Here is a 24761-nt window from a genome sequence, read left to right as displayed (position 1 = left end):
AGCTGCTCATTGGGATTCTATTCCTCTCAGCTGGTACCCTCACCAAGCCAGCCTCTGGGTAAGAAACTACTTGTTTCTGCGGTTCTTCAGTTTGACTTCCTCAGGGAAATAAGGCCCGCGGAAGTAGCCAGCCAGCTGTAGGAGAACACAGAGCAGGCACCTACAGCCCCTCAACTCCTTCCAGAAACAGCAAAGGCTACTGCAGATAAACCAGGGCATGTGGGGCCCACATGGTACAAAGCTCAGGAAGGCTGGGTTTTAAATTGACAACAGCCTTTAAAACTCTTTGGGGGTAGTCGCATTCAGAGTAAGGGAGGGTTGAAAGGCAGGGAGGGTATTTTCCTCTTAGAAGCAGAAGGAGCTTCCTAACAGCCTTCCTTCTTTGCTTTGTGCCTGGTTCAGTACTTTCTTAGCAAGTTCTGGGGGAGCTCAGGTCCTGAGAAGGGCTGGGGCCTGCCAGGGCACTAAACAAGCTGTAAAAGCACTCTGGAGGAAAAGGGAGGCTCCTCTGCATTTCCCTTTCCTGCAGGCCTGCCCTGGTTTTTCATGATGTCATCCATTCATCATTGTGATCTGATTGGTGGTCCCAGGCCTTGGCCAGCTGCCCAAGGCCAGAAGGGAAGAGAGAGATCCCAGGACAAATGCGCAGCAGGCCCCTGAGCATGTGCGGAAATGTTGTCATCAGTTCCACATAGAAAGACTTGGAACAAATCGAAGAAGACAGTAAAAGTCACAAGATCCTATCCAACCTTCCCTTCCCTGAATGCCTGGGAAGAATTCAGGGGCCTCTTTCCTGTGGATAGGGAACCAAATCCTGGAGTGGGCCTGGGTGTGGAGGAGGGACTGCTCTGCCAGATGGTTCATTCTCCAGAATTCAACCTGTTTCCTGAATCAGTGGTGTTTGAAAGCAACTTTGTCCAGGTACTCTTGGGCCGCTCAGAATGGCACTCCTTGATTCCTCTAAATCTGTTCCCACAATGTGACGGAGAGTCTGTCCCTGGAACTGGAGTGGAGTGACAACTGAGGCAAAGAGAGGAACCTAAGGCAAGGCTACCCCCATCTGACCCTGACTTTGCAGAGCTCCCAATAGGTTTTCTCCTGCAGTCACTCTGGAGAGAGAGGTCAAGTGTTGTCTGCTCTGAGTGGAGGATTTGGTAGCTTCCTCCCTCAATTTACTTCCTCCTCCAGGCTGTCAGCTCAAAGCAGATGAACAAAGAGGCAGTAAAATGAGCTGCCCTTTGAGGATTCAGAACAGAAATGTTGGTGGGTGAAAGAATAGGAGTTGGACGCCCAGAGAGATCTGGGCTCAGAGTCCGGTCCACTGCTTTCTTATGAGGAGGTGTCATCAGGAAGGTGACCTGCATACCCTGAATCCCAGTTTCCTCTACTGTAAAAAGGGTGGGACTGACATAGCTGTTCCATGAAACACAGGAGGCAAAGGCCTTAGTGCAACGGCACTCAGCGCATTTTTGTTTCCTTGTCTGGGCTCCCCTCAGGCCAGATGGAACCCAGAATAAACAGAACTTGGAAGTTACAGGGACCTGACAGCGCAGAAAAGGTGCAGGAGATAATAGGGCCCCTCAAGAAAGTGCCAAAGGACAGGTTTTTCAAAGAAAATCCAGGAAACAGTCTGGGGAGGATTCACAGAAGTGTGACACACGTCAAGGAACTCTTGTGGGCAGTTGCTAATAGTAGGTAAAGTAAATACTGGTACAGTTGTTTAAACAATATAGGTTAAAACTGTGGTTCCCAACAAGCGATGATTTTGTCCCTGCCACCAGGGGCATTTGGCAGTGTCTGAAGACATTTTGGGTTATCACAGTTTGTATGGGGGGAGGGTGGAGATTGCTCCTGGCATCTATTGGGCAGAGGCCATGGGCGCTGCTAAACATCTTACAATGCACAGGACAGCTCCTCCCCAAGCAAAGAATTATCCAGCCCAAAATGTGAATGGTTCTGAATCTGAGAAACTCCCGCCTAAAACATACTGCTGCTTCTGCCAGTGTTCAGACTGTGCCCTGGGGGTGCTGCTTTGCAGGTCAAAAAGGGCAGGAACTGGATAGACATCTACAAAGCCTCCAACACCACGGCCCTTGGGGTGACCTCCTCTGTGCCCTGCCTGCCTCTTCCCAACATCCTCTTCATGGCCAGCGTCAAATGGCACCATGGGCAGAGCCAGACATGGAACCAACCAACTACAGCCCCCAAGATCATCCTGAAGAGGTAAGCATCCTGAAGTGGGGCAAAGGGGGGGCATAAAGTGGACAGGAGTGAGGGCCAGTCTACATGCCCTCTTTCCTTCTCACTGCATTCACTGCACTGAATTCTTAGGAAATCTCTCCACTTTGGGCCAAGGGGCAGGGAAGTCAGGCAGTTTGGCAGATGGAAGCACTGGCTGGGAGATGCAGGTTCTAGTCTTTATGCAACTAACTAGGCTCAAATAATTTTCGAGTCACAATTTACTTGCTGCATTGCAGTCTTCCTACTGGTAAAGTGAGTGGAACGAAGTCTCACTTGGAGCTGTAACATTATGCTTGTCGGGGATGAAACGGCCCTTTTAGATGTTTGAGCCTCTTCTGTAGGATATCTCAAGAATCTCTAGATATTCCCAGAAGTCCAAGTAAACCCTTCATTGCTCCATGTTGCTTCAGTGATAGACCTCTCCATTATGTTCTAGGTACACCTATGGCAAGTACAGCCCAGACCCAGCTGACTAATACTAGGTCCAAAGCCAGCTCCTTGAATCTTAGCGCCTTTGGGAAGAGTAATTGAGGCATTGAGGTCAATGAATACACAAGCTGGACAGTGGGACCCAGCTCCTGTTGTGCTGTCAAGAAGGAAATTGAAAAGCCCTATGATCCCAGCTACCTTACTCCCAGGCTGTCCCTCTCAAGCAGGATCCAGGGAACACCAGCATGAGAATCACGGCAGGATGGGGAGAGGTTAGAATGCAGATTCCAGGGGCTCACCCCAGACCTACTGAATCTGAATCTTTGAGGGTATCTTCAGGCGTCTGCATTTTAAACAAGCTCCCCAGGTGAATCTGATCTCCCCAAAGTTTGAGCACCACTGTGCTAAGCATTCTCTCTCCTACCCACCAAAGCCTCAGTTCTGAAGGAGACACTCCTCATTTTAATGAAGACAGGGTTGGATCAGAAGCAATGGGGTTGTCAATGTGTGTCTTCCCTCATGCCTTCAGGATTCTCCCTTTGAAGTTTGTGGAGCTCCAGGTCTGTGACCGCTTTCAACGTATCCTGCAGTTGAGGACAGTCACGGAGAAGATCTACTACCTAAGGCTCCACCCTGACCATCCTGAGACTGTCTTCCACTTCTGGATCCGACTGGTTCAAATTCTGCAGAAGGGCCTGTCCATCACCACCAAAGACCCTAGGATTCTCATCACTCACTGCCTGGTACCCAAGAACAGCTGCAGTCCCTCAGGAGACTCACAGGTAAGTGGGCACCATTGGCTCCTTCAGCCAAGGCCAGAGCTGAGCTGTAGAGCTTCAGTGAGCTGATACGGGGGCACCCTGGGAAGCCTTGCCTTAGGCCTTTTCTAACCAGCTTTACTGATTAAAGTTCACCTGAGTGTACAGTTCAAATTTTTCAGTAAATGTATAGAGTTGTGCAACCATCACCACAATCCAGTTTTAGAACATTTCTATCACCCTAAAAAATTCCCTCATGCCCATTTGCAGTCATTCCCTGTTCCTACTTTCTGCCCTAGGCAGCCATTGATCTGTCTTCGATCTCTACTCATATTTCTGAAACATTTCATATAAATGGAATCCTATAATATATAGGCTTTCGTGTCTGGCTTCTTTCACTTAGCATAAGGTTTTTCAAGTTCATCCATATCATAGCATGGGGCCAACTCTAGGGTAGAGTCACAGATTATCAATAATTTATTCCTTTCAATTGCTGAATAGTATTCCATTGTATAGATATACCATGTTTTATCTATTCACCAGTTGACGGACATTTGGATTGTTTCCAGTTTGGGGCTATTATGAATAATGCTGCTGTGGACATTTGTGTACAAGTTTTTATATAGATGTATGTTAGGGTATGTTTTCATTTGTCATGGGTAGATTCCAAGGAATTGGAATTGCTGGGTCATATGGTAAGTTTATGTTTAAACCGGCAAACTGTTTTCCAAGGTGACAGTACCATTTTACATTCCCACCAGTAATGAATGAGGGTTTTAGTTTCTCTGCATCTTCATCAACAGTGGTATTGTTGGGAATTCCCTGGCGGTTCAGTGGTTAGGACTCCGTTCACTGCTGAAGGCCTGGGTTCAATCCCTCGTCAGGGAACTAAAATCCCACAAGCCACATGGCCAAAAAAAAACAAAAACAAAAACAAAACAACGGTATTATATTTTTAATTAAAGTCATTCTAGTGGATGTGTTATGTTTTTAATTAGGGTTTCCTGTCGAGCAACTTTACATGGGCTTATTAGTCATTTATATATCTTCTTGGTGAAATTTCTATTCAAATCTTTCTTGAAACTTTTTAAAAAAATATTTATTTTATTTATTTATTTGGTTGTGCCAGGTCTTAGTTGAGGCAGGCTGGCTTCTTAGTTGCAGCTCGCCTGCTCCTTAGTTGTGGCATGCAAACTCTTAGTTGTGGCATGCAAACTGTTAGTTGTGGCATGCATGTGGGATCTAGTTCCCTGACCAGGGATCAAACCCAGGCCCCCTGCAGTGGAAGTGCAGAGTGTTAACCACTGGACCACCAGGGAAGTCCCTTGCCTATTTTTAAATTGATTTTTTTCTTCTTATTGAGTTGTAAGAGTTCTTTGCATATTCTGGATACAAGTCCTTTATCAGATGTATGATTTGTAAATATTTTCTCCCAGTCTGTGAGTTGTCTTTTCATTTTCTTAATGATGTCTTTTGAGGAGCAAAAGTTTAAAATTTTATTTTATTTATTTATTTTATTTATTTTTATTTTTGGCTGCGTTGGGTCTTTGTTGCTGCGCGCAGGCTTTCTCTAGTTGCAGCGAGCAGGGACCACTCTTCGTTGCACTGCGCGGGCTTCTCATTGCGGTGGCTTCTCTTGTTGCAGAGCACAGGCTCTAGGCGCGCAGGCTTTAGTAGTTGCAGCACGCGAGCTCTAGAGCATAGGCTCGGTAGTTGTGGCTCATGGGCTTAGTTGCTCCGCAGAATGTGGGATCCTCCCGGACCAGGGCTTGAACCCGTGTCCCTGCATTGGCAGGTGGATTCTTAACCACTGCACCACGAGGGAAGCCCAAAAGTTTAAAATTTTGATGAAATGCAGTTTATCAATTTTTTCTTTTATGGATCAGGCTTTTGGTGTTATATCTAAAAACTCTTTGTTCAACCCAAAGTCCCTAAGATGTTATCCTATATTTTCTTCTAGAAGTCTAGAAGACTTAGCTCTTACATTTAGGTCTCTGATCCATTTTGAATTAATATTTGTGTATGATGTGAGGTAAGGGTACTTTTTTAAGTACTTTTTTTTTTTTTTTTTTAGCATGTGGATATACAACTGTCCTAGTACCATTTGTTGAAAAGCCTATCCTTTCCACATTGAATTGTCTTGGCATCTTTGCCAAAAATCAATTGACCATAAATGTAAGGATTTATTTCTGGCTTCTCAATTCTGTTCCATTGATTCGTTTGCCTATTCTTGTGCCAATACCACAATGTCTTGATTAATGTAGCTTTGTAGTAAGTTTTGAAATTGGGTGTTGTAAATCTTCCAATTTAGCTCTTTTTCAAATTGTTTTGGCTATTCCAGATCCTTTGCATTTCCATGTAAATTTTAGGATCAACTAGTCGATTTCTACAAAAAAAAAAAAAGGCTGCTGGAATTTTGATAAGGACATGTGGAATTTATATGTCAATTGGGGGAAAATTGCCATCCTGACAATATTGAGTCTTTTAATACATGTATATCGAATGTCTTTCCATTTATGTCAATCTAATTTAATTTCCCTTAGCAATGTTTTGTAGCTTTCAGTTTACAAGTTCTACACTTCTTTTGTTCAATATATTCCTAAGTATTTGATTGTTGTTGATATTATTGTGAATGGAATTGTTTTCTTAATTTAATTTTTGCATCAGTCATTGAAAGTGTACAGGAATACAATTGGTTTTTGTGTTTTAATCTTGTTTATTAGTTGTAGTAGTTTTTGTGGATTCCTTGGGATTTTCTACATATGTGCATACATTCATGTCATCTGCGAATAAAGACAGCTTAACTTCATTTCCAGTTTGGATCCATTTATTTGTTTATTGCCTTATTGCATTAGTTAGAACCTTCAGTACAATGTTTAATAGAAGTAGCAAAAGTAGACATCCTTGCCTTGTTCCTGGTATTAGGGGAAAAACATCCAGTCTTTTATTAAGTATGATGTTAACCATGGGATTTTTGTAGATGCCCTTTATAAGGTTCAGGAAATTCCCTTCTACTCCTTGTTTATTGAGAATTTTTATCATGAATGGGTATTAGATTTTGCCAGATGCTTTTTCTCCATCTGCTGAGATGATCACATATTTTGTCCTTTATTCTATTAATATAGTATATTACATTAATTGACTTTTAGATGTTAAACCAGCCTTGTGTTCCTGCAATAAATTCCATTTGGTTACGGTGTGTATGATCCTTTTTATATATTGCTGGATTTGGTTCACTAGCATTTTGTTAAGGAGTTTTGCATCTATGTTCATTAGAGATATTGGTCTGTAGTTTTCTTGTGATAGCCTGGCTTTGGTATCGGGGTAATACTCACCTTATTGAGTAATTTGGGAAGTGTTCCCTCCTCCTCTATTTCTGAATTTGTAAAGAATTGGTGTTACTACTTCTTTAAATATTTGATAGAATTCAGGGAAGCCACCTGGGCCTTTTTGCCCCAGGCCATAGAGTATAAAGAACAGAAGCCTGACTTGAGTTACAACACAAAATCCAGGAAGGCCGAGATTTTTATCTGTTTTCTTCACTTCGATTCCCCAGTGCCTGGCACGTAGTTGATATTCAATAAATATTGAATGAGCGTGAGCAGCGTGCACAGCTGGGGCATCTGTGGGGCATCACAGGCAACAGGGAAAAAGGCAGTTTTACTCTGGCATAAAAAGTAGCTCAACGTAGGATATTTCTTAGAGAAATGAATTTGAAAAACATTACATTCCTACAATAAACATTTAATCCCTTTCCATTTAAATATAAAACCAAGTAGCATAAGCTTTATTAAAGTTTATATTAATAGGCTATTCAATAACATATTAAGGTATGTTAATAAGAATAGCTTATCTACTAAATTATGTTTAAAGTTTTCAGAGACAATGTTATTCTTGGGACACCAAAGGATATTTATAACAGTACGGGGGTATAAACAAACAGATATGGCCTCAGAATTGCCTCTCTGTGCAGTTGGCGTGGCTCTGTCTGATAGGACAGCTGAGTTCTAACCTTTAGGGTCTGGACCATGATATTAGGAAAATGCAGAGACGCTAAGAACTTAACCACCTGGTTTTGCTTTTTTTCCTCCATCTAGTTAGTGCAGAAGAAACTCCAAGCCTCCCAGCCCAGCGAGAGCCTCACGCAGCTGATGGCCAAGGGGGAGAGTGAGGCCCTCTCTCAGATCTTTGCCGACTTGCACCAGCACAACCAGTTCAGGTACGTGACTCAAATCCAGCCAGCATGACATCCCCAGATGGTCTGCGCTGGGAGATCCAGAAACCAAGTTATCTTGGTTAATGGGCACAGGGAAGTGCATGAAGTATTGCCCCTCAGTATTCAGTCTGTGTTCTTGACTCAGGGCAACCTTTTCCTGGTCTCTTTGCCTAATTCTCCTTTTCCACAAGCATCGTGGGCTTAACCCCAGAGGAGGAATTTTATGAAAAATGAAAAGTAGCTTCTTCAATATTAAGAATAAATTAGTAACACAGGTGGAAAAGTAAAACCTAATTTCTAAACTAGTTTCTAGTCCTACAGAAAAGTAGTCAAAACATTGTTTAAAATGTCATCATCTATCACTGGGTTCCTTTACCTACTTAACTGGCCTCTGCTTGAACTTTATGGAGCTTCTATGGTCACCTTTTTTTTTTTTAATGTTTTCTGGAAAGCTCCCTCATGCAGGCCTGTCTTCTCCATGCCTGAGGAAATGTCCTTACATGTACAGATGACTTAGGGTTGCGTCTTAAGACTGGTTGGTATGAGAGAGACAGAGGTCGAGAGCACTTAGACCACAGGGCACCACGGCCAGAGAGCAAAGATAAAATGGGAACCAGGGTCCTAGTGAACTTGATTTGTGGTGTCAAAGAAAAGGAAGAACAGAAAAAATTAGTAAATGTCACCAGAATAGAATAACGAGGTGTCAGAGAGAAGGAGATTTTTGTCATAACAGGGACCAGCAACTCAGAGACAGAATTTAAAAAAAGAAAGTTTTATTTGTGAATGCCAGTAATAAACTGAAAACCAGGAGAGCTCAGAGGATGCAATCTCTCATAATGGGTAAGAGCTCACACAACCCTGGGCCCAAGTCACCACTCTGACTATGAGCCCTTGGGGGTATATTGTTTAACTCTGCTGGGCCTCGGTTTTTACACCTATAAAGTGGAAATTGCGGTACTGCCAACCTCAAGCCGATAGTGTCAGGATTAAATGAGCTCACATGAATCAAGTGCTTGGCCCATCCTCAGCAAATTTACAGGAGGATGTAATAAACTCTCAATTAATATTAACTTGTAGGGAATTCCCTGGCGGTCCTGTGGTTAGGACTCTGCGCTCTCACTGCCGAGGGCCCGGGTTCAATCCCTGGTCAGGGAACTAAGATCCCGCAAGCCACACGGCGCGGCCAGAAAAAAAAAAAATTAGCTTGTATTATTAATTCTAACTTGATCTGGAAGTAGAAAAAGTATTAACACAAGAAACAGACTTGTTAGTTGCCCGCTGTTAAAGAATTTATACTGGGGTTGTCACTCTGTATATCATACAGAGATCTGTAATGAAGGAAGATGTAAGAAGGTAAGATGTCACATTGTTGAGCTGGAGAGCCCTGGACTCTAATGGAGGAAGATATTTGATATCTAATAGCAAGATATTTTGACTGTCTCAGAATGTTAACTTACAGATTTTCTTTATTACTCTGGGAAGGACGGCTTCTGTTTATACCTCACTGGCCACAATTCAGTCACATGGCCACACCCAGCTGCAAAGGAGGCTGGGAAATGCAGCCTCCATTCCACATAGCCATGGACCCAACACAAAATTAGATGTTCTGCCCCGGAGAGAGAAGGGAAAAGGGCATGCTGGGGACCTACTGGCAATCTCTGGCACAGATAGCTTTTAATATCTCCAGGAGGTCAGAGGAGTCGAAGACCTGAAGGAGAAACATGCACAAGCCAGATAAAGGGTAGAGAAAGCTGTGCAGGGTAAGGGAACAAATGAGGCTTCACCCTGAGGAAGAAGCTTGGTGACTGCAGGGAAAGGGAAGGAAGGCCAGTGGGGAAGTGGGGGTGGTGGTAGGACAACATACGTAGAAGTGGGCAGGAACCAAGCCAGGCAGGGGCTGGGAAGCCATGCGAATGGATTTAGACTTTAAGTGTAATGGGAGCCTTAGCAGCATTTTAAACAGGGAAGTGACATGATCCCATTTACATTTTTAAAAGGTCACGCTGGCTGTTGCAGTGACAGTGATTTGAAGAGAGGGAGGCTAGGTGTGGAGAGACCAGCCAGGGAGCCATGGCAACCGAGTCTGGGCTGTCATGTACAAGAAGGATCAGAGGGATGTGAGAAACAGGGAACACTGAATTTTTGCTTCCTTATCTCAATAATTGCTTTGTACAGACATTTAGTTTCTTCTCTTTAATTTCTCAGCATGAAGCCCTGAGTGATGATTTTTCTCCTCATTTAGGCAGGTTCTAGTCTGGTTGCAGTTATAGCAGTTTTTGCACATTGGCAGCAACATGCAACGTACAGCAAATAAAATAAATGGCCAAGATGCAGGACCAAACAGATGGAGTCACACCCACTCCACCTCAGCAAAATCAGCAGCCTGGGTTCTGCTGCCCAAACTCCACCCCATCCCACCTCCCCCTTCCCTATTTTTTCTTCTGGTACTTTAATATGCGTCACACCCACCCAATATAGCCACAGCTGGCCTTTTTCACATTTATATCTACCTCTAAAGCTTTTGTTGCATCAGGGAAAATATAACTAGAAACAAGATTTAAAATGAGAGTTTCATGCTCTATTCTTTTCCTTTTGACTTTCATTTCCTTGATCCTGAAATGGCTGGAGTTCCAGGAGCAGCAGAAAGACAGAGAAAAAAAAGGACAGTCCAGGTAACGGAGGGCACGGGGCACCCTTGTCTCGGAGAATTTTCTGCTCTGCAGATGTAGGAGTAAGATTGCCTCTAGCACCCCATCCCAACTTTCCTGGTGCTGTCAGGGTTGCCATCATCCTCCTGTATCTTAGTTTGAGTTCCTCTGGGATCTTTGGCCACCATAGTCAATTTGGCATCAAATCCTATTAATTCCTTTCTTTCAAATGTTTCTTATATTCTTTACTTCATTTCTACTCCCACAGATCCCACCCTAGTCCACTTGATCACCTCTTGCCTGGACCACGGCAGCAATCTTCTGCTAGTTCATTCATTCATTTATTCATTCAAAAGCATGCAGTGAGCACTTGGTAAGCGCCAAACACTGTTGATGGCTTTGGAATCACAGTGAAGAAAGACACAGCACCCCCTTCAAGGGGTTTATAATTTTTGGAGTCATATGGGTAAATCCCCAAATTACATAACCTCTCCTTCCAGGCAATATTCAAAGCTCAAGCCTGGGGTGCCACAGGAGCACAAAGGCAGGCCTCCCTCACTCCTCCCGGGAAGCTGTCCCAGAAGGCCTGAGGTCTGAGCTGAGTCAGAGAGGATGAGTAAGAGTGGGCTGGCCAAGGCGGATGAGGCGGGGTTTCTAGGAAGAGACACAGAGTCTGTGTGAGACAGCATGACCCATTCTGGAAACAGCAGCCCTGTTCCCTATTTATTTCCGGGTTCTAGTTTACCCCAGATCCACTCATTTTGGCACGGATGATCCTGCATGAACTTTCCCCTCGTACCCATCTCACCTGGTCACTGTCCCCTCCTCAAATGGGAGCCCTCTGACTCCTCCTGTTCTCCAGCCCAAATCTTCTGCTCTGGTCAAACCTCAGCTACCCTTCCCCATGCCTTATTCATCCCCCCTCCTCCCTTCCTCCTGACGCCACCCTAAATCCTACCTAACCTTTCAGGTCCACTCACGACACCTTCCTGCCCAGACAAATCTCTCCTTGCTCATAACCTCTCTTACACAACGTAATATCCCTAATTGTTTCATAGGCTTAAGTCTTGTTTCTTCAACCAATACTAAATTTTTCTGGTGCCTCTGAATTTCTACAGTGGCAAGCACAGGGCTGGGAACACAATAGGAGCTCAATAAATATTTGTGCACCACACCACTAAGAAATTATTCCTCCAAATTGGCTCAGGAGGCAGCCAGAATATCATGTTATATTTAGAGATTTAGAGGAATGTGTAGATCCCAGGGGAGCTGTGCCAACTTTTATCCAAACCAGGGGTTGCAACTCAAACATCTGCAGGGGGTATAGAGGAGTAAAGAGTCTAAGTATCATAGATATAAGAAATGGCTGGGTTTTCTCTCAACTCTATCATTGGTAAAACAACAGCTGGGCTGACACTTGGTTTCAGCATTGAGGAGACAATAGGGAGTGGTGGGGACAGTGGCATGAAAAAGTGAACGTTTCAATTAAAGCCTCAACTAATTGTTGCCACGCTGCAACACAGGCCTGGGGTTGCCAGATACTCTGATTTTTCAAGAAAAAACAAAAATCTGAATTTTTATATCACATACCCCCCCCCCCACTTCATAAAATACTAAAGTACAGTACAGGCCAACACATAGTGGGCAAACAAAAGGTATCTGCAAACCAAAGTGAGCCTGGAGGCTGCCAATTCACAAACCCTGTTCTATATGGTAAATAGAGCTGATTGCTGGCCCACGTTTTCTCCAAGTCTAGAAGTGCTTTCTCATATTATGTGACTGCTAATACAATGGTGATTCATTAATGTTCTTCTACATACATTCAAACACAGACACACACACACACACACACACACATACACATACACTCAAAACATACCGCATGAGATTAGAGTTGAAGAAGACAGAAATAGAGAATATTTCAAACTTATTTCTAGGACTTGAGAGAACAGCTAGAATTTCAGACTCATAGGACATCTGTGTCATGGGAACTGTTGTTCCCAAGATGCCCCTAGGCTGATTTCAATTAATCATCCTGGGGTGTCCTCAGGACCCTGTTCTTTCCTTGGAGCTGAAGGAACCCCTCTTTTCTCTCTGGGCCAGGTAGTGTACCCTTTCAGTTTGGAAGCACAGTCACACCCCAGCCTCTTGGAACTTTTGGATGACGAGAGAGAGAGAGAGAGAGAGAGAGAGAGAGCGGGCGCTACATTTGGAAAAGCCAGCGTCCCCAAGCTTACCTGTGTAGTTGAATCTTTCAACTCCCTATCAGTGGGTGGTGTGACCTATCACAGTGCTTCCCAAACTTTCACGTGCAATGATCCCTTGAGGATCTTGTTAATATACAGATTCTGATTCAGTGGGTCTGGGTGGACCTGAGAGTGCATTTTTCACATGCTCTAGGTGATGCCAAGGCTGCTAGGCTGCAAGCCACCCTTTGTGTAGCTGAAGCCAAGTGGACCAGGAACAGGCTCTGGCTTCAGGCCATCTGGGTTCAAGGCCATTGCCAGTTCCGCTAGCTGAATCTCCTAGGGAAATTCACTTGGTTAACCTCTCCAAGCCACGTTGGTTGCCTCCTTTTTCTGGTACTGCCTTGTTCACATGATGTAGTGGTAAAAACACGGGCTCTGTTGCCTGGTTATCTGGCTTTGAATTCTGGCCTTGCCTCCTCATTTTGTGACCACGGGTAAGTGACTTAACCTTGCTGGGCCTCAGAATCCTCATGCATCAAATGGGGACTATGGCAGCACTGACCTCTCGGGGGTTGTTGTGAGTATTAAAAGAGCAAAACGCCTGTAACTGTTTGGAACAGTGCCTGGCCCATAATAAGCACCTCGCAAATGTCGGCTGGACTCTGTGAGAGTGCTCTGTGAATTAAAGTACACAAATGCATTCCCTTTTTGACCTAGAAAAAAGACGTCCCAGTGAAGACTCCATCCCTTGCACCCGTGACCTCAGCTGGAGGGAGTCGTTCACCTATGGAGAGTGGGAAAGAGAGAACCCCTCTGGGCCGCAGCCCCTCTCGCTCCTCAGCACTCTGGCAGCCTCCACCGGGCCCGGCTGGCACCACTCATAGGTACGGTGATGGGCTTAATCCAGCTGCCTTCCTGGGACAGGCCTGGAATCCCACCTCAGGTCTGGGTTCAGGTCCTAGGGTCCTGGGGATGATTCCAGGAGGCTGTGGGGTGGGAGTGGGGGGGCCTCTTTCTTTCTTTTTTTTAAATTATTATTTTATTTTATTTTATTTTTTTTTATTAATTAATTTATTTATTTATGGTTGTGTTGGGTCTTCGTTTCTGTGTGAGGGCTCTCCCCAGCTGCGGCAAGCAGGGGCCACTCTTCATCGCGGTGCGCGGGCCTCTCACCATCGCGGCCTCCCCTGCTGCAGAGCTCCAGACGCTCAGGCTCAGCAATTGTGGCCCACGGGCCCAGCTGCTCCGCGGCATGCGGGATCCTCCCAGACCAGGGCTCGAACACATGTCCCCTGCATTGGCAGGCAGACTCCCAACCACTGCGCCACCAGGGAAGCCCTATTTTATTTTTTAATAAATGTATTTATTTATTTATTTTTGGCCACATTGGGTCTTAGTTGCTGTGCGCGGGCTTTCTCTAGTTGCGGCGAGCGGGGGCCACTCTTCGTTGCGGTGCGCGGGCTTCTCATTGTGGTGGCTTCTCTCGTTGTGGACCACGGGCTCTAGGCACTCAGGCTTCAGTAGTTGCGGTGTACCGACCTCAGTAGTTGTAGCTCGCAGGCTCTAGAGCGCAGCCTCAGTAGTTGTGGCGCACGGGCTTAGTTGCTCCGCGGCATATGGGATCGTCCCGGACCAGGGCCCGAACCCGTGTCCCCTGCATTGGCAGGCGGATTCTTAACCACTGCGCCACCAGGGAAGCCCTCAGCCCTCTTTCTTCTTGCCCTGTTCTTCTCTACCTCCAACTGGCTTGAGTGAAACCCTGAGTGTGGCACCTCCAGAGCCACCAGAGGCCCCTGGGAGTTCCTGCAAGTGGCTCTGAAGGGACAGAGACTAGCAAGACGCTGTCGTCACTAGAACTGCCTTCTCCCTGCAGTGTGGGAGGCATGAGGGTCTGCCTCTGCAGCGGGTTGGGGAGCTCCTTTTCCTTCCCTGAGCTCCTTGGGAGCCCCAACCTTCCACTGAGGAGAGTGGGAAGGAGCTAGGGGCCCTAGCTGGGGCCCAGCCCTTATCTTCCCAAGCTCCAAGCCTCATCCATCCATCCATGTATTCATTTAACAATTATTCATTAAGTACTTCCTTTGTGCCTCTGTCTGACCAGAGAGAGATCCTTAAAGAAGGTAGAAGTGGTTATATGTTTTCCAGGGTAAAATATTATCAATAAACCACTAACTCTTACAAGTTACCTGTTATTAATAGTTGACAATTTTAAAAATTAACAGAAGTATCTAGGTGCCCGCTGAAGAGCTTTTAAGGCGTTATATCTTATTGTAAGTTTTTCTCTCCTACACCTACAGGAAGTTCTATTTGAGCCACCCTTTCACACTGGAGAGAATCTACGCAACCCTCGCCAACGCCACTCTGCAGCACTCAGCTTTCTGAGGGACTCTGAATGGAGGGGAGGAGAAAGCTGTAACTAAGGAAAAACTAGAACCATCTCACGCTGACAACATAGCCTTTCCCTGGAGAACCACTTGGGAGCATGGCTCCTGGATGAGAAGCATTATTCCAGCATCATTCCAGTCCATAACTTCATGTCCTCACCACTGCACATCACCACACCTCACCTCCGTTCCAGCACAAGAAGACGTGCTCTCAGAAGGACCAGAACCACGATGGAGAGAAGGAAGGAAAAGGACCAGGACCAGAGGAGAGGTGGAAGAGAACAAAACGGGGATGAAGAGGAATGTGGAGGGTGGAAATCAGAGAAGAGGGAAGACGCAGAAAAGTGGTGACAGAAAGTAACAGAAGAGAGGACAAGAGAAGTACACCTCTGAGAGAGGCCTCACTGAGCTTCTATTTATCTAATTTAAAACTTGAAAGTAAGGCCATATACCAAAAGAGATATGTGTTTTCTTCTCCGCTCAGATTCCTCTGGATAAGGATGAGGAGACAGAAATGAATTCCAGCCAAAGCCTTCTCCTTAAATGTCCCTTTTGCCAGTTTCTCTTGTTAGTCTCTCTTTTCTGATTCAAGCTTTAGACCTTCTTCCTTAGTGCATTCCCTAACTTGAACTTGCTAGCCTGGCCCTGCTCTTCCAAATGGCGGTTTGGGTTTGAGGCTGCAGAAAGGTTCCTGCAGGAGGTTGTAAGACAAGGTCTGTGAAGTAGGCAGAGTTTCTCTTTTGTGTTCAAACTTTCAAAGTTTACTATTGTCTCAGCCCTACAAACACTGGCTCACTTTCTTTTGCATATGACACCCCCTTGAAATGTTGACATATCTTGTTAGTGCTTATTAGAGATTCCAAAGAGAAGAGACACAGGCTCAAAGCACAGGTAAATCAGAGGTTCCAGGCTTGAAGTATAGGTAAAATCAGGGGTTCACAAATTATAGATCAAGAGAGTCACTAAGGAGGGTCTGCCAGACAGCCCATGGACTGGCCTCTATTTAAAATGCACAATATTTCGCATTCAATGAAAACCAGACTATGAGTATTTCAGAAAAGCTACCCAACCTTCTAATTGGAAAGCTTTTTTGGATGTCTTGCTTTGATTTAGGATATCCTAGGAGGGTCTTTTTCTTCACTGAAGTGGTTTTTATTTGGGGGGTGGGGGCAGTGACAAAATAACTTTTTTTTTTAAACTTTTTATTTTATATTGGAGTACAGTTGATTAACAATGTTGTGATAGTTTCAGGTGATTCAGTTATACATATACATGTATCTATTATTTTTCAAATTCTTTTCCCATTTAGGCTGTTACATAATATTGAGCAGAGTTCCCTGTGTTATACAGTAGGTCCTTGTTGGTTATCCATTTTATTTCATTTTTGTTTGTTTGTTTTTTAATAAATTTATTTATTTATTTTTGGCTGTGTTAGGTCTTCGCTGCTCCGCGCGGGCTTTCTCTAGTTGTGGTGAGCGGGGGCTACTCTTCGTTGTGGTGTGCGGGCTTCTCATTGCGGTGGCTTCTTCTGTTGCGGAGCACGGGCTCTAGGCGCGTGGGCTTCAGTAGTTGTGGCATGTGGGCTCAGTAGTTGTGGCTCGCGGGCTCTAGAGCACAAGCTCAGTAGCTGTGGAGCACGGGCTTAGTTGCTCTGCGGCATGTGGGATCTTCCTGGACCAGGGCTTGAACCCATGTCCCCTGCATTGGCAGGCGGATTCTTAACCACTGCACCACCAGGGAAGCCCCAGCTGGCTGGTGGTCCTGGCCATGGGCCCCGCGTCTGCACGGGTGACACCCCGCAGCGCGGCGCGGCTCGGCGCCTCCTCAGCGTCCTCCTCCCCGCAGCGGAGCCCCAGCAAATGGTTATACATTTTAAATACAGCAGTCTGTACATGTCAATCCCACACTCCCTAACTATCCCTTCCCACCATTCACTGAAGTGGTTTTCAGACTGAAATGGTTGGAGGGCTAAAAAGTAAGTTCCTGGACCATCATCACTCTTGCCAAGGATGTGTTATGTCCTAATTCTTGGTGCTTTCAGTATCCACATAGATGATCCTTCCCATACCCTGGTCGCTGTTTCTGTCCTTCACCCTCCTCAGCCACTGACCCCCCTGATTTTACCCAAGAGTTTGTCATTAATAACTGCACCCCACCCCATTATTCCTACTCTCCAACTATACCATCTCCTATATTTCCCTGAGTTCAATAATCCTTCGACCCCACCAATCCTGCAATTTCTTGCTCCTTCTGGGTTTTCACTATCCCTCACTCTCCTCACATCCTCAGTCCCTTCCCCTCCAGCCTAGATTCCAGAATCCATCCTGAATATTATCACTCCCTTGCAAGTACCCTCAGCACCTTTGTGTCTCTTCCACTTTATTCTACTCGCTGACCAGGTCCAACTCTCCACCAACTGCACCATGCCACTAAACTTGCCTGGAGAAAAACCACATGACATACTAACCATTTTCACCTCAAAGTCATCATCTCAGGCCTCAAGAGCGTCCTTAATGTTGCCTGGAGATCATACTATGTTCCCCTCATATGTTCTCTCTGTTGAATGGCTATTTCACATCTTCTCCCTCTTTAAACCCCCCACTGCCTCCTGATGACCCAGCTTCCCATTTCACTGAGAACATAGAAGCAACTGAAAGAGAACTCCAAGTTCTCACCACGATGCCTACCACTTACCTGGAATGGGACCAGTAGATCGAGTTTCTCTCCTTGTTAATATAGAAGAACTGTCTCACTCTAAGCAAAGTCCAACTCTTCCCGTTTTGTACTGGATCCCATCCCATCTCCCCTACTCAAGGACATTGCTCCAGCAACTCTCCCTTCTCCCTACATCATCAGTTTGATTCTCTCTCCTAGGTCCTTCCCATCAGTAACAAACATGCTGGTATTTCTCCGAAACATAACTGTTATTTCTTCCATTTAAAAACATAACAAAATAAAACAAAACCTCTCTTGGCCCCTCTGCCCACTCTGCTCCCCTTTATAGTAAACTCCCTGAAAGGGTTTCCAACATCTTGCTTCGCATTCTCTCTCTAACCCCTCCACTACCCCACCAAACCTGATCTTCACATTGCTAAAGCCAATGGTCAATCTGTCCTCACCTCACTTTTAGCGCGTAACATACGTGATCTCTCCTGGAAACACTTCCTTCACTTGGCTTCTAGAACACTATGCTCTCCTCCTCCCTCACTGGGTTTTCTCCTCAGTTTCCTTTGCTACTTCATTCTCATCAACACCCCCACCACCACCACCATCTCCAAACACTAGAAATTTCCAGGACTCAGTCTTGGGTCTCTTCTAATCAAAACACATGGTTTTATACCACACATAAACCAGTTACTCCCAAATTTTATCTCTAGTCCAGACACTGTGAGCTTCAACTGCCTACTTGACATCTCCATTTGAATATCTAATAGGCATCTCAATATGTCCAAAACTAATCTCTCAATAGTATCCCTCAAGACTTGCTCCCCACAAGGTCTTTTCTATCCTAGTAAATGCAGCTCCATTTTTTTACTTGCTCAAAACCTTGCGGTCATCCTTGACTCCTCTCTCTCCACCCCATTTCCAACCCATCAGGAAACCCTTTTAAACTATTGATACTTTCAAGATATATGCACAATCTGACACTTCTCACTATTTCTACTGTTACTACCTTGGACCAAGCCATCATCACCTGGATTGTTGCAAAAGCCTCCTAAGTGGGTTGCTTGTTTCTAATGTTAACCTTCTCAATCTAATGTGACCCTTTTAAAATCTTAGGTCATGTCACTTCTCTGCTCCAATGAGAACTGGAAACCTTCCAATGGCTTCCCATGGCTTCCCATCTGTAATAGTCAAGGTAATGCTACCTCTGTAAGAGATAAACCCTGATATATCAATGGCATAAAATAACCAACAGAAGTTCATTTCTCACACACAGAAAAGTCCAAAAAGGGTGTTCCTGTTCATGGAGTGGCTCTTTAACAGGACCCTGGGCTCCTTCTATCTTGTGACTTGCTATCTGCACTACACAGTTTCCAGGGTTGCCACAGAAAGAGAAAGAGCTTGGAGAATGGCATGTGGCAGGTTTGCATGGCCAGTACTGGAAGTAGTGGACATCATTTCTGCCTCTCTTCCCTTGGCCAGAGCTCAGTCACATGGCCATGCTGTAAGGGGGGCTGGGAAATATAGTCTGTGTCACAGGATGAAGAAGAAACAGTTTGGTAAATAGTTAGCCAGTCTCTTCTACATCACTTCATTCATAGTAGCAGCTAAAGTCCTTACAATGGCCTAAAGGCCCTGCATGGTGTCCCTCTCCCCTTTACCTCCATCCCTGCTACTACCTCCCTGACCTCATGTCCTCTCCTCTCCTCAATTACTGTACCCAGCCACCCTGACTTCCTGCTGCTGCTCAAACACTCCAGCAGGCTTCAGCTCAGGGCCTTTGCCCTTGCTGTTCCCTTTCCCCGGGATGTTCTTCACCACCTTCAGATGTTCACTCACATGTCATCCTCTTCATAAGCCGTCCCTGGCCACCCTCTCAAAGACAGCAACACCACTCCTGATAGTCCTGACACCTGTTTTTCTCCTTTCCTGCCTTATATTATTCCGTGGTACCTATCACCACTTCTCATTCTGTATATTTTGCTTTTTTATCTTGTTTATTGGCTGCATACCAGAATATGAGCACCATGAGAGAGTTTGTTCCATTGTGTTCACTGCTGTATCCCCAGTGCCTAGAACAGTGTCTTGCATACAGGAAACAATACATTCATTTGTGGAGTGAATGTTCAGTAGCACCACATGAGCAGAGTTGGGATGCTTGAAGAACACCATCAGCCTTTTGAGGCTGACATCACTATACCTGCCATAAACAGTCCTTCAGTGCTTCTCTCAGAGACAGAATCCACAGTTAGATGGGCCTTTGGTACAGCTATGGTGACAATTCTTATGTGTGTCAGCCCTCATGTCCTTTTCCTCCTCTGCTTTCTTTCTAACCCTTGGGCTCCCATGAGGCCTAATCTGTTTTTCTCTCCTCAGAAAGCTCATTGGTTCTCATGGCTCCACCAGCTGCTGCCTGGCCAGTGACCCTAAGTATCTCCTCCAGTCTATTGGTTCTTTCTTTTTCGATGTTCTGCCATCACCTTAGACTCATCATCATCGTCTTGAACTCAACTCAGTTCCCCCGTCTTCCACTCATCTAGCTCATTCTCCCAGTTTCCTATGATTACAGCTTTAAATTTTTGAGTGTTCCTTCTTCATTTCCTTCTTCCAAGCAGTCACTGAGTCCAGGAAATTGTTGTTCCCACTTTTTAAAATTCCCTTGTATAGAAGTGTTCATTTGCATTTCTCTTGCTTTGCCTAGGCCAAGCCCTCATCCACAGGGAATCTCAGGGTTGACAGGCCCCATCTCTGGCAGAGTCCCACTACCTTATCCAGCCTCTTCTAGGACACTTCCAGGATGGTGGCTCTGCCACTAGGCTGCAGGTCCTTGAGGGCAGGGACCATGTCCTATTCTTTGTGGGTTCACCAGCACCTAGTGCAGTGCCTGACTTCAAGGAGGCATTTTCAAAATAGTTTTTTAAATATCTCCTGATGCAACCTATTCTATTATAGTTAACCCCTATTAGGAGATGCACCTCCCTGAAAGAACACTTTCAACCTCACAAAGGTACAAGCTTAGAAATCTTCAGAAGAAGACCCACAATTCCCACTGCCTTCAGCTCAGGCTCCTCAGAGCACAGGCTCCCCCCCCCTTTTTTTTACCTCCCTCATCCCCTACCTGACCTAAGCAGTTACCTCCTCCTCTGTCCCCTGCTTGCCCTTGTTCCTGTTATTCCTTTTGCTGAATAGGGCATTCAGAAATTTCTTAGTCTAGCCTGAGTCACACCTTCTTAGGAAGCCCTCTCTGGTTGCCACCAAGGGTCAGGGCCACAACTTTGAATTCCCACTGGTTGTCAACCTCTCATCTTGACGTTTAAAGTAAACTGAGTTGCTTTGTATTTAACTCTCTCATGAGCATACCACGTGTCTCAACTGGATTTTAAACTATAGAGGCTTTATGAGCTAAGAACACAGGTTTATAGTCCATTGACATTGCAAACATAGTAGCCCTTATTTAATTTAACTTTAATTTCATGACTTGAAAATGAATGAATAAGTTAATAATTTCCTGTGTTCCTCTTCAATCAGGGACATTCTTTGGGTTCCACCCATTCAGTTCACTTAACATAATTAGGCATTTACTTTGAACTGGGCAGTAAGCTCAAAGCTGTAGGTACAAAGATGAATAAAGGCAGATCTCTTCCCTGGAGCTTAGTCTGGAGGAGGACAAATGGATAAGCAGCATTATATAGCAAAATTTGCTAAAGTGTACCAAAGATGCAAAGTGCTATGAAGGTAAATAAGGGAGGAATTACTATGCCTAGTGAGGTCAGGAAAGGCTTCTAGAGCTAACATCTAAACCGAGATTTCTGTGAACCGGGACTTCTATTGTCATTCACAAGGCAGAGAATCTGGAAAACGCCCTCACTCCTGGTTGATAATGAAAGACTATGGAGATGTGAAAGGGCGGGCAGTTAGGAAACACCGAGATGGTGGTGGCCCGAGCGCGACACGTGAGAAGTGGTGGGAGATGAAGCCGTAGCCAGCGACTGAAATCCTGTACGATACCCCATTTAGGCGGCAGAGCCGAAGGGAAAGGAGGGGGTGGGATTATTCAATATATCAATAGTTGGCCACTGATAGAGTCGGATTAATTCGGCCCTGGGTTCTTGTGGGCATGAAGATAATTAGGATAATTTAAGAAGCCCCATGGAGGCCGAGTCAAGCGCTGCGAACCAGGACGTGGCGGTCGGACAGCCGCGCCCACACGCCCCTCGGAGTAAGGGGCTGGGGCCCGCCAAACCCACAAGGCCAGGGACGAGAGTTGGGAGGGAATCCTGTCCACGTAACTCGGCGCGCTCGCGGGGACGTGGCGCTTTCCAGCCAATCCGGACCACGAGACCGTAGGGCCAATGGCTGTCCGGGGAAGCTGTGCGTCCGCGGCGGGTTTGTTGGTGATTGGTCCGGAGGCTGCCGGCGTGGAAGACAGCAGCGGGGCGCGGAACCGCTTCCGGTTGGGCGGTGCTTGCGCGCCAGAGCGGAGCCGGTGGGTGAGCTGTAGCCGCGGCATCCTGGGCAGTGGGCGCAACGGGGAGAGGTAAGTACCACCGTGCACTTCCCTCTGCCGCCGTCTCCCCCCTTGTTCACTTTCTTTTTGTCCTCTGGGCTTCGCTCCCGGCGCGGCAGGGCCTCCTTGTCTCAGGGCCTCTGTTTCTGCCAGCTCGGGGTTCCGGGGCCTGAGGCTGCTCGCGACTGCCCGACCCCCGGTGCGCAGCCTGGGTCGGAGGCCGCCGCTCGCCTTCCCTTGCGTTCTGGGAAGGGGCCTGGGTCCCTGCGAACTCCGGCTCCCGGCTTTGCGTCCTGTGGGGTACAGTTTCGTGCCTGGCTTGCCACGTCCTCTGGCCCTGGGCCCCGCCAGTCACAGAGCCCCTCGTCCGAAAAGGTCACTCTTGTTTATCTCCTGAAGGTCGGAGTGCAGTCAGATAGCGTTATTGTTACAGCTCCCTGCCACTTCCCACACTTGGGCCTGCTTTTGTCCACCAGCTCCGCCGCAGGGCCACATCCCGAGAGGACATCTGCATCTGCCAAGAAGGTCGTGTTCGCTGACTTTGAGGGTGTAGAAACAAGGGGGAAGAAAGCATGAAGACACTATGTGATTTTTTTTTTGTTTAACTCTCTATAATTTTAAAGAAAAGACGGAATATTTCGAGCTTCCATGTTTGGCCGCATGCTTCGGTCAGCGAAGGAAAGTAGTTTTAAAAGCTTCATTAAAGGGTTGTATCTTTACCTTGTTTTGTTGCTTCTAGCTCCAGACCCTAGTTCTGATTTTTGGCATGCTGTGTTCATGAATAAACTTAATTCCCTACAGCTGCCCTGATTAAGAGTCGTGTGATTTGCAGTTCCAAAAGCTGCTTTTGCATCAAGGCAAAAAGCTCCCTGGGTCTCCTGCTAAAACTTCAGGGCCTTTGATCTGAATTCCTAAGTGTACAAAGTCCCAGAATAGTGTCTTTGAGAGTTGAATTACATTCACTTCCTGGCATGAACCATAAAGTCTACGTTAATAAGTCAGGAATAAGGTTGCTTCTAATTTGTTTTTGTAGCTTGGAGGTGGAGAACCGTGGAATTTCTGATAAATTATTCTTTGCCATAGAATGGGGCTTGACACAAGACAAATGCATGTTTGACCTCATTCAGTAGATTTAGTTAACCGGGTACCCAACGGTTGTCATCATTGAAGAATTTATGTATTGTACTACAAATGAGGGTCCAGAGGTAACCTGTAAATTGTATTTGTGTGGCGAGAGATCTGAGTTTACCTGGGCCTAATCTGAGATTTACAGGAATTCAGCGGTCTCCAGTAGGATTCTTTTGAGAATCACAACTGGGAGAAACACGAGCTAACAAAGATGAACGGAGTGTGCCTGAGTGGATAGTACTCAGCTACAGCTTTGAAATCAAGTCTTAATCATCACTGTTAATATAATCGTTTGCTTCCATTCGTCCAGTGATGTGTCAAAAGATACTTAACGGCATTTTATGTACATTGCACCAGTACTGGAGATCAGTACACTGATTTTAACACACATTTTCTCTGCGTGTGGCACACGCATGGTGTAGCCAGGGATAGCCATTGGAGATGCTTGCTAGGCCGTAAGGTCCTAGTTCCCTGTCTTTATGAACTCTTAAATATGGATGTTGTTGATGCTGTGATTTATGTACTAGAGTTAAGACAGCTGAAATAACACTTTTCTTGTTGCTGGCTGATGGCCAGATCCGGTAAGGGGAATTGGGGGTTGGGGAGCACTGGCAGCTGGCAGGAACTGTGTTGCTCCCAAGTACCGTCCAACTAATCCAATAAAATGTTTTGATGTACAGAAAGTGCAAGACACTGTGTTAAGGACTGTAGAGGGGAATCAATTTATATTAGCTGAGATCCCTGCCTTCCAAAAATGTACATCTACAGAGGAGCTAAGGAGACAACTTAAGATAGCCTATGATCATTATTGTGGAATGGTACAAACAAGTCTTATAAAAGTTTAGAGAAATGTGTGCAGATCACTTCCAGCTGGAGTGATCATAGTAGGTAGGTCTTTTCATCTAGGATTTTAAAATTATGTTTATTTACATTTGGCACGAAAGCAAGGATTCCCAAGCATTTTATGCATGTTACACATGCACAGCAAATTACAACTAGAAACCAAAACTCTTGTCGCTACATTTTACATAGTATTCCTATAGTAATTAATTATGTATTGAAGTTTCATCTGCCAAAAGGAAACTTTGATTCTCCCAGAGTTTCTAAGAACTTAGTTCTTAAAGGAAATTTTCTTTACTCTGTAGCAAGAAAAATTTTAAGTTTATACTGGGTTGCTTTGGTTATAGAACTAATGAAACCTGAGTAGTTGTTTGTCATTTCAAGGTTTTCTTCTACAGCCAAAGTTTGCACTTTTATATACTCAACTATCTTATAAACGTATGCCCTCAGTCACACAAATAATTTAATTAGAATATATTAATGAACTAGAATGAATTAGAATGTATTAATGTAAATTTGTTCCATTGATCACTAGAGAAATGTTGAATAAATGGTTTGTCATTATCATAACTTTTATCAAATCATGAAGGGTGACATTATTACTTTAATATGATAATCCATTGGTGGTACTCGTAATAAAGTCTGTAAGTGAAGAAGGTCAGATAGATAACCAGATACTTTTAATTCCTAGACTTTATAACCTGAGCCTTAGTATAGTTAAATTGCTGTCAGGCTCTTGCCCTCAATCCCCAATTGAAGT

At 45.3% G+C, this 24761-nt stretch overlaps 2 protein-coding genes across 3 annotated transcripts in view; both read left to right on the top strand.

The window, feature by feature from the left end:
- Positions 1–672: 672 nt before the first annotated feature.
- GARIN1B (golgi associated RAB2 interactor 1B) lies at positions 673–16282 on the top strand. Its single transcript, XM_057550620.1, has 7 exons — positions 673–921; positions 2039–2223; positions 3200–3452; positions 7526–7647; positions 10279–10316; positions 13199–13365; positions 14776–16282. The coding sequence occupies exons 1-6, from the start codon at positions 673–675 to the stop codon at positions 13363–13365; spliced, it is 1014 nt and encodes a 337-aa protein (XP_057406603.1). The 3' UTR covers positions 14776–16282.
- A 5647-nt stretch (positions 16283–21929) lies between these two features.
- CALU (calumenin) overlaps positions 21930–24761 on the top strand; it is a 28235-nt gene continuing 25403 nt past the window's right edge. For both annotated transcript variants that reach the window (XM_007177194.2, XM_007177193.3), the window contains exon 1: positions 21930–22063. The gene's annotated coding sequence lies outside the window, so the exon portion shown is untranslated. The remainder of the gene's footprint in view (positions 22064–24761) is intronic.

The sequence above is a fragment of the Balaenoptera acutorostrata genome, chromosome 7 (genome assembly GCF_949987535.1).
Source record: "Balaenoptera acutorostrata chromosome 7, mBalAcu1.1, whole genome shotgun sequence".
NCBI classification, from domain to species: Eukaryota; Metazoa; Chordata; class Mammalia; order Artiodactyla; family Balaenopteridae; genus Balaenoptera; species Balaenoptera acutorostrata.
This window is presented reverse-complemented; position numbering and strand designations above follow the sequence as displayed.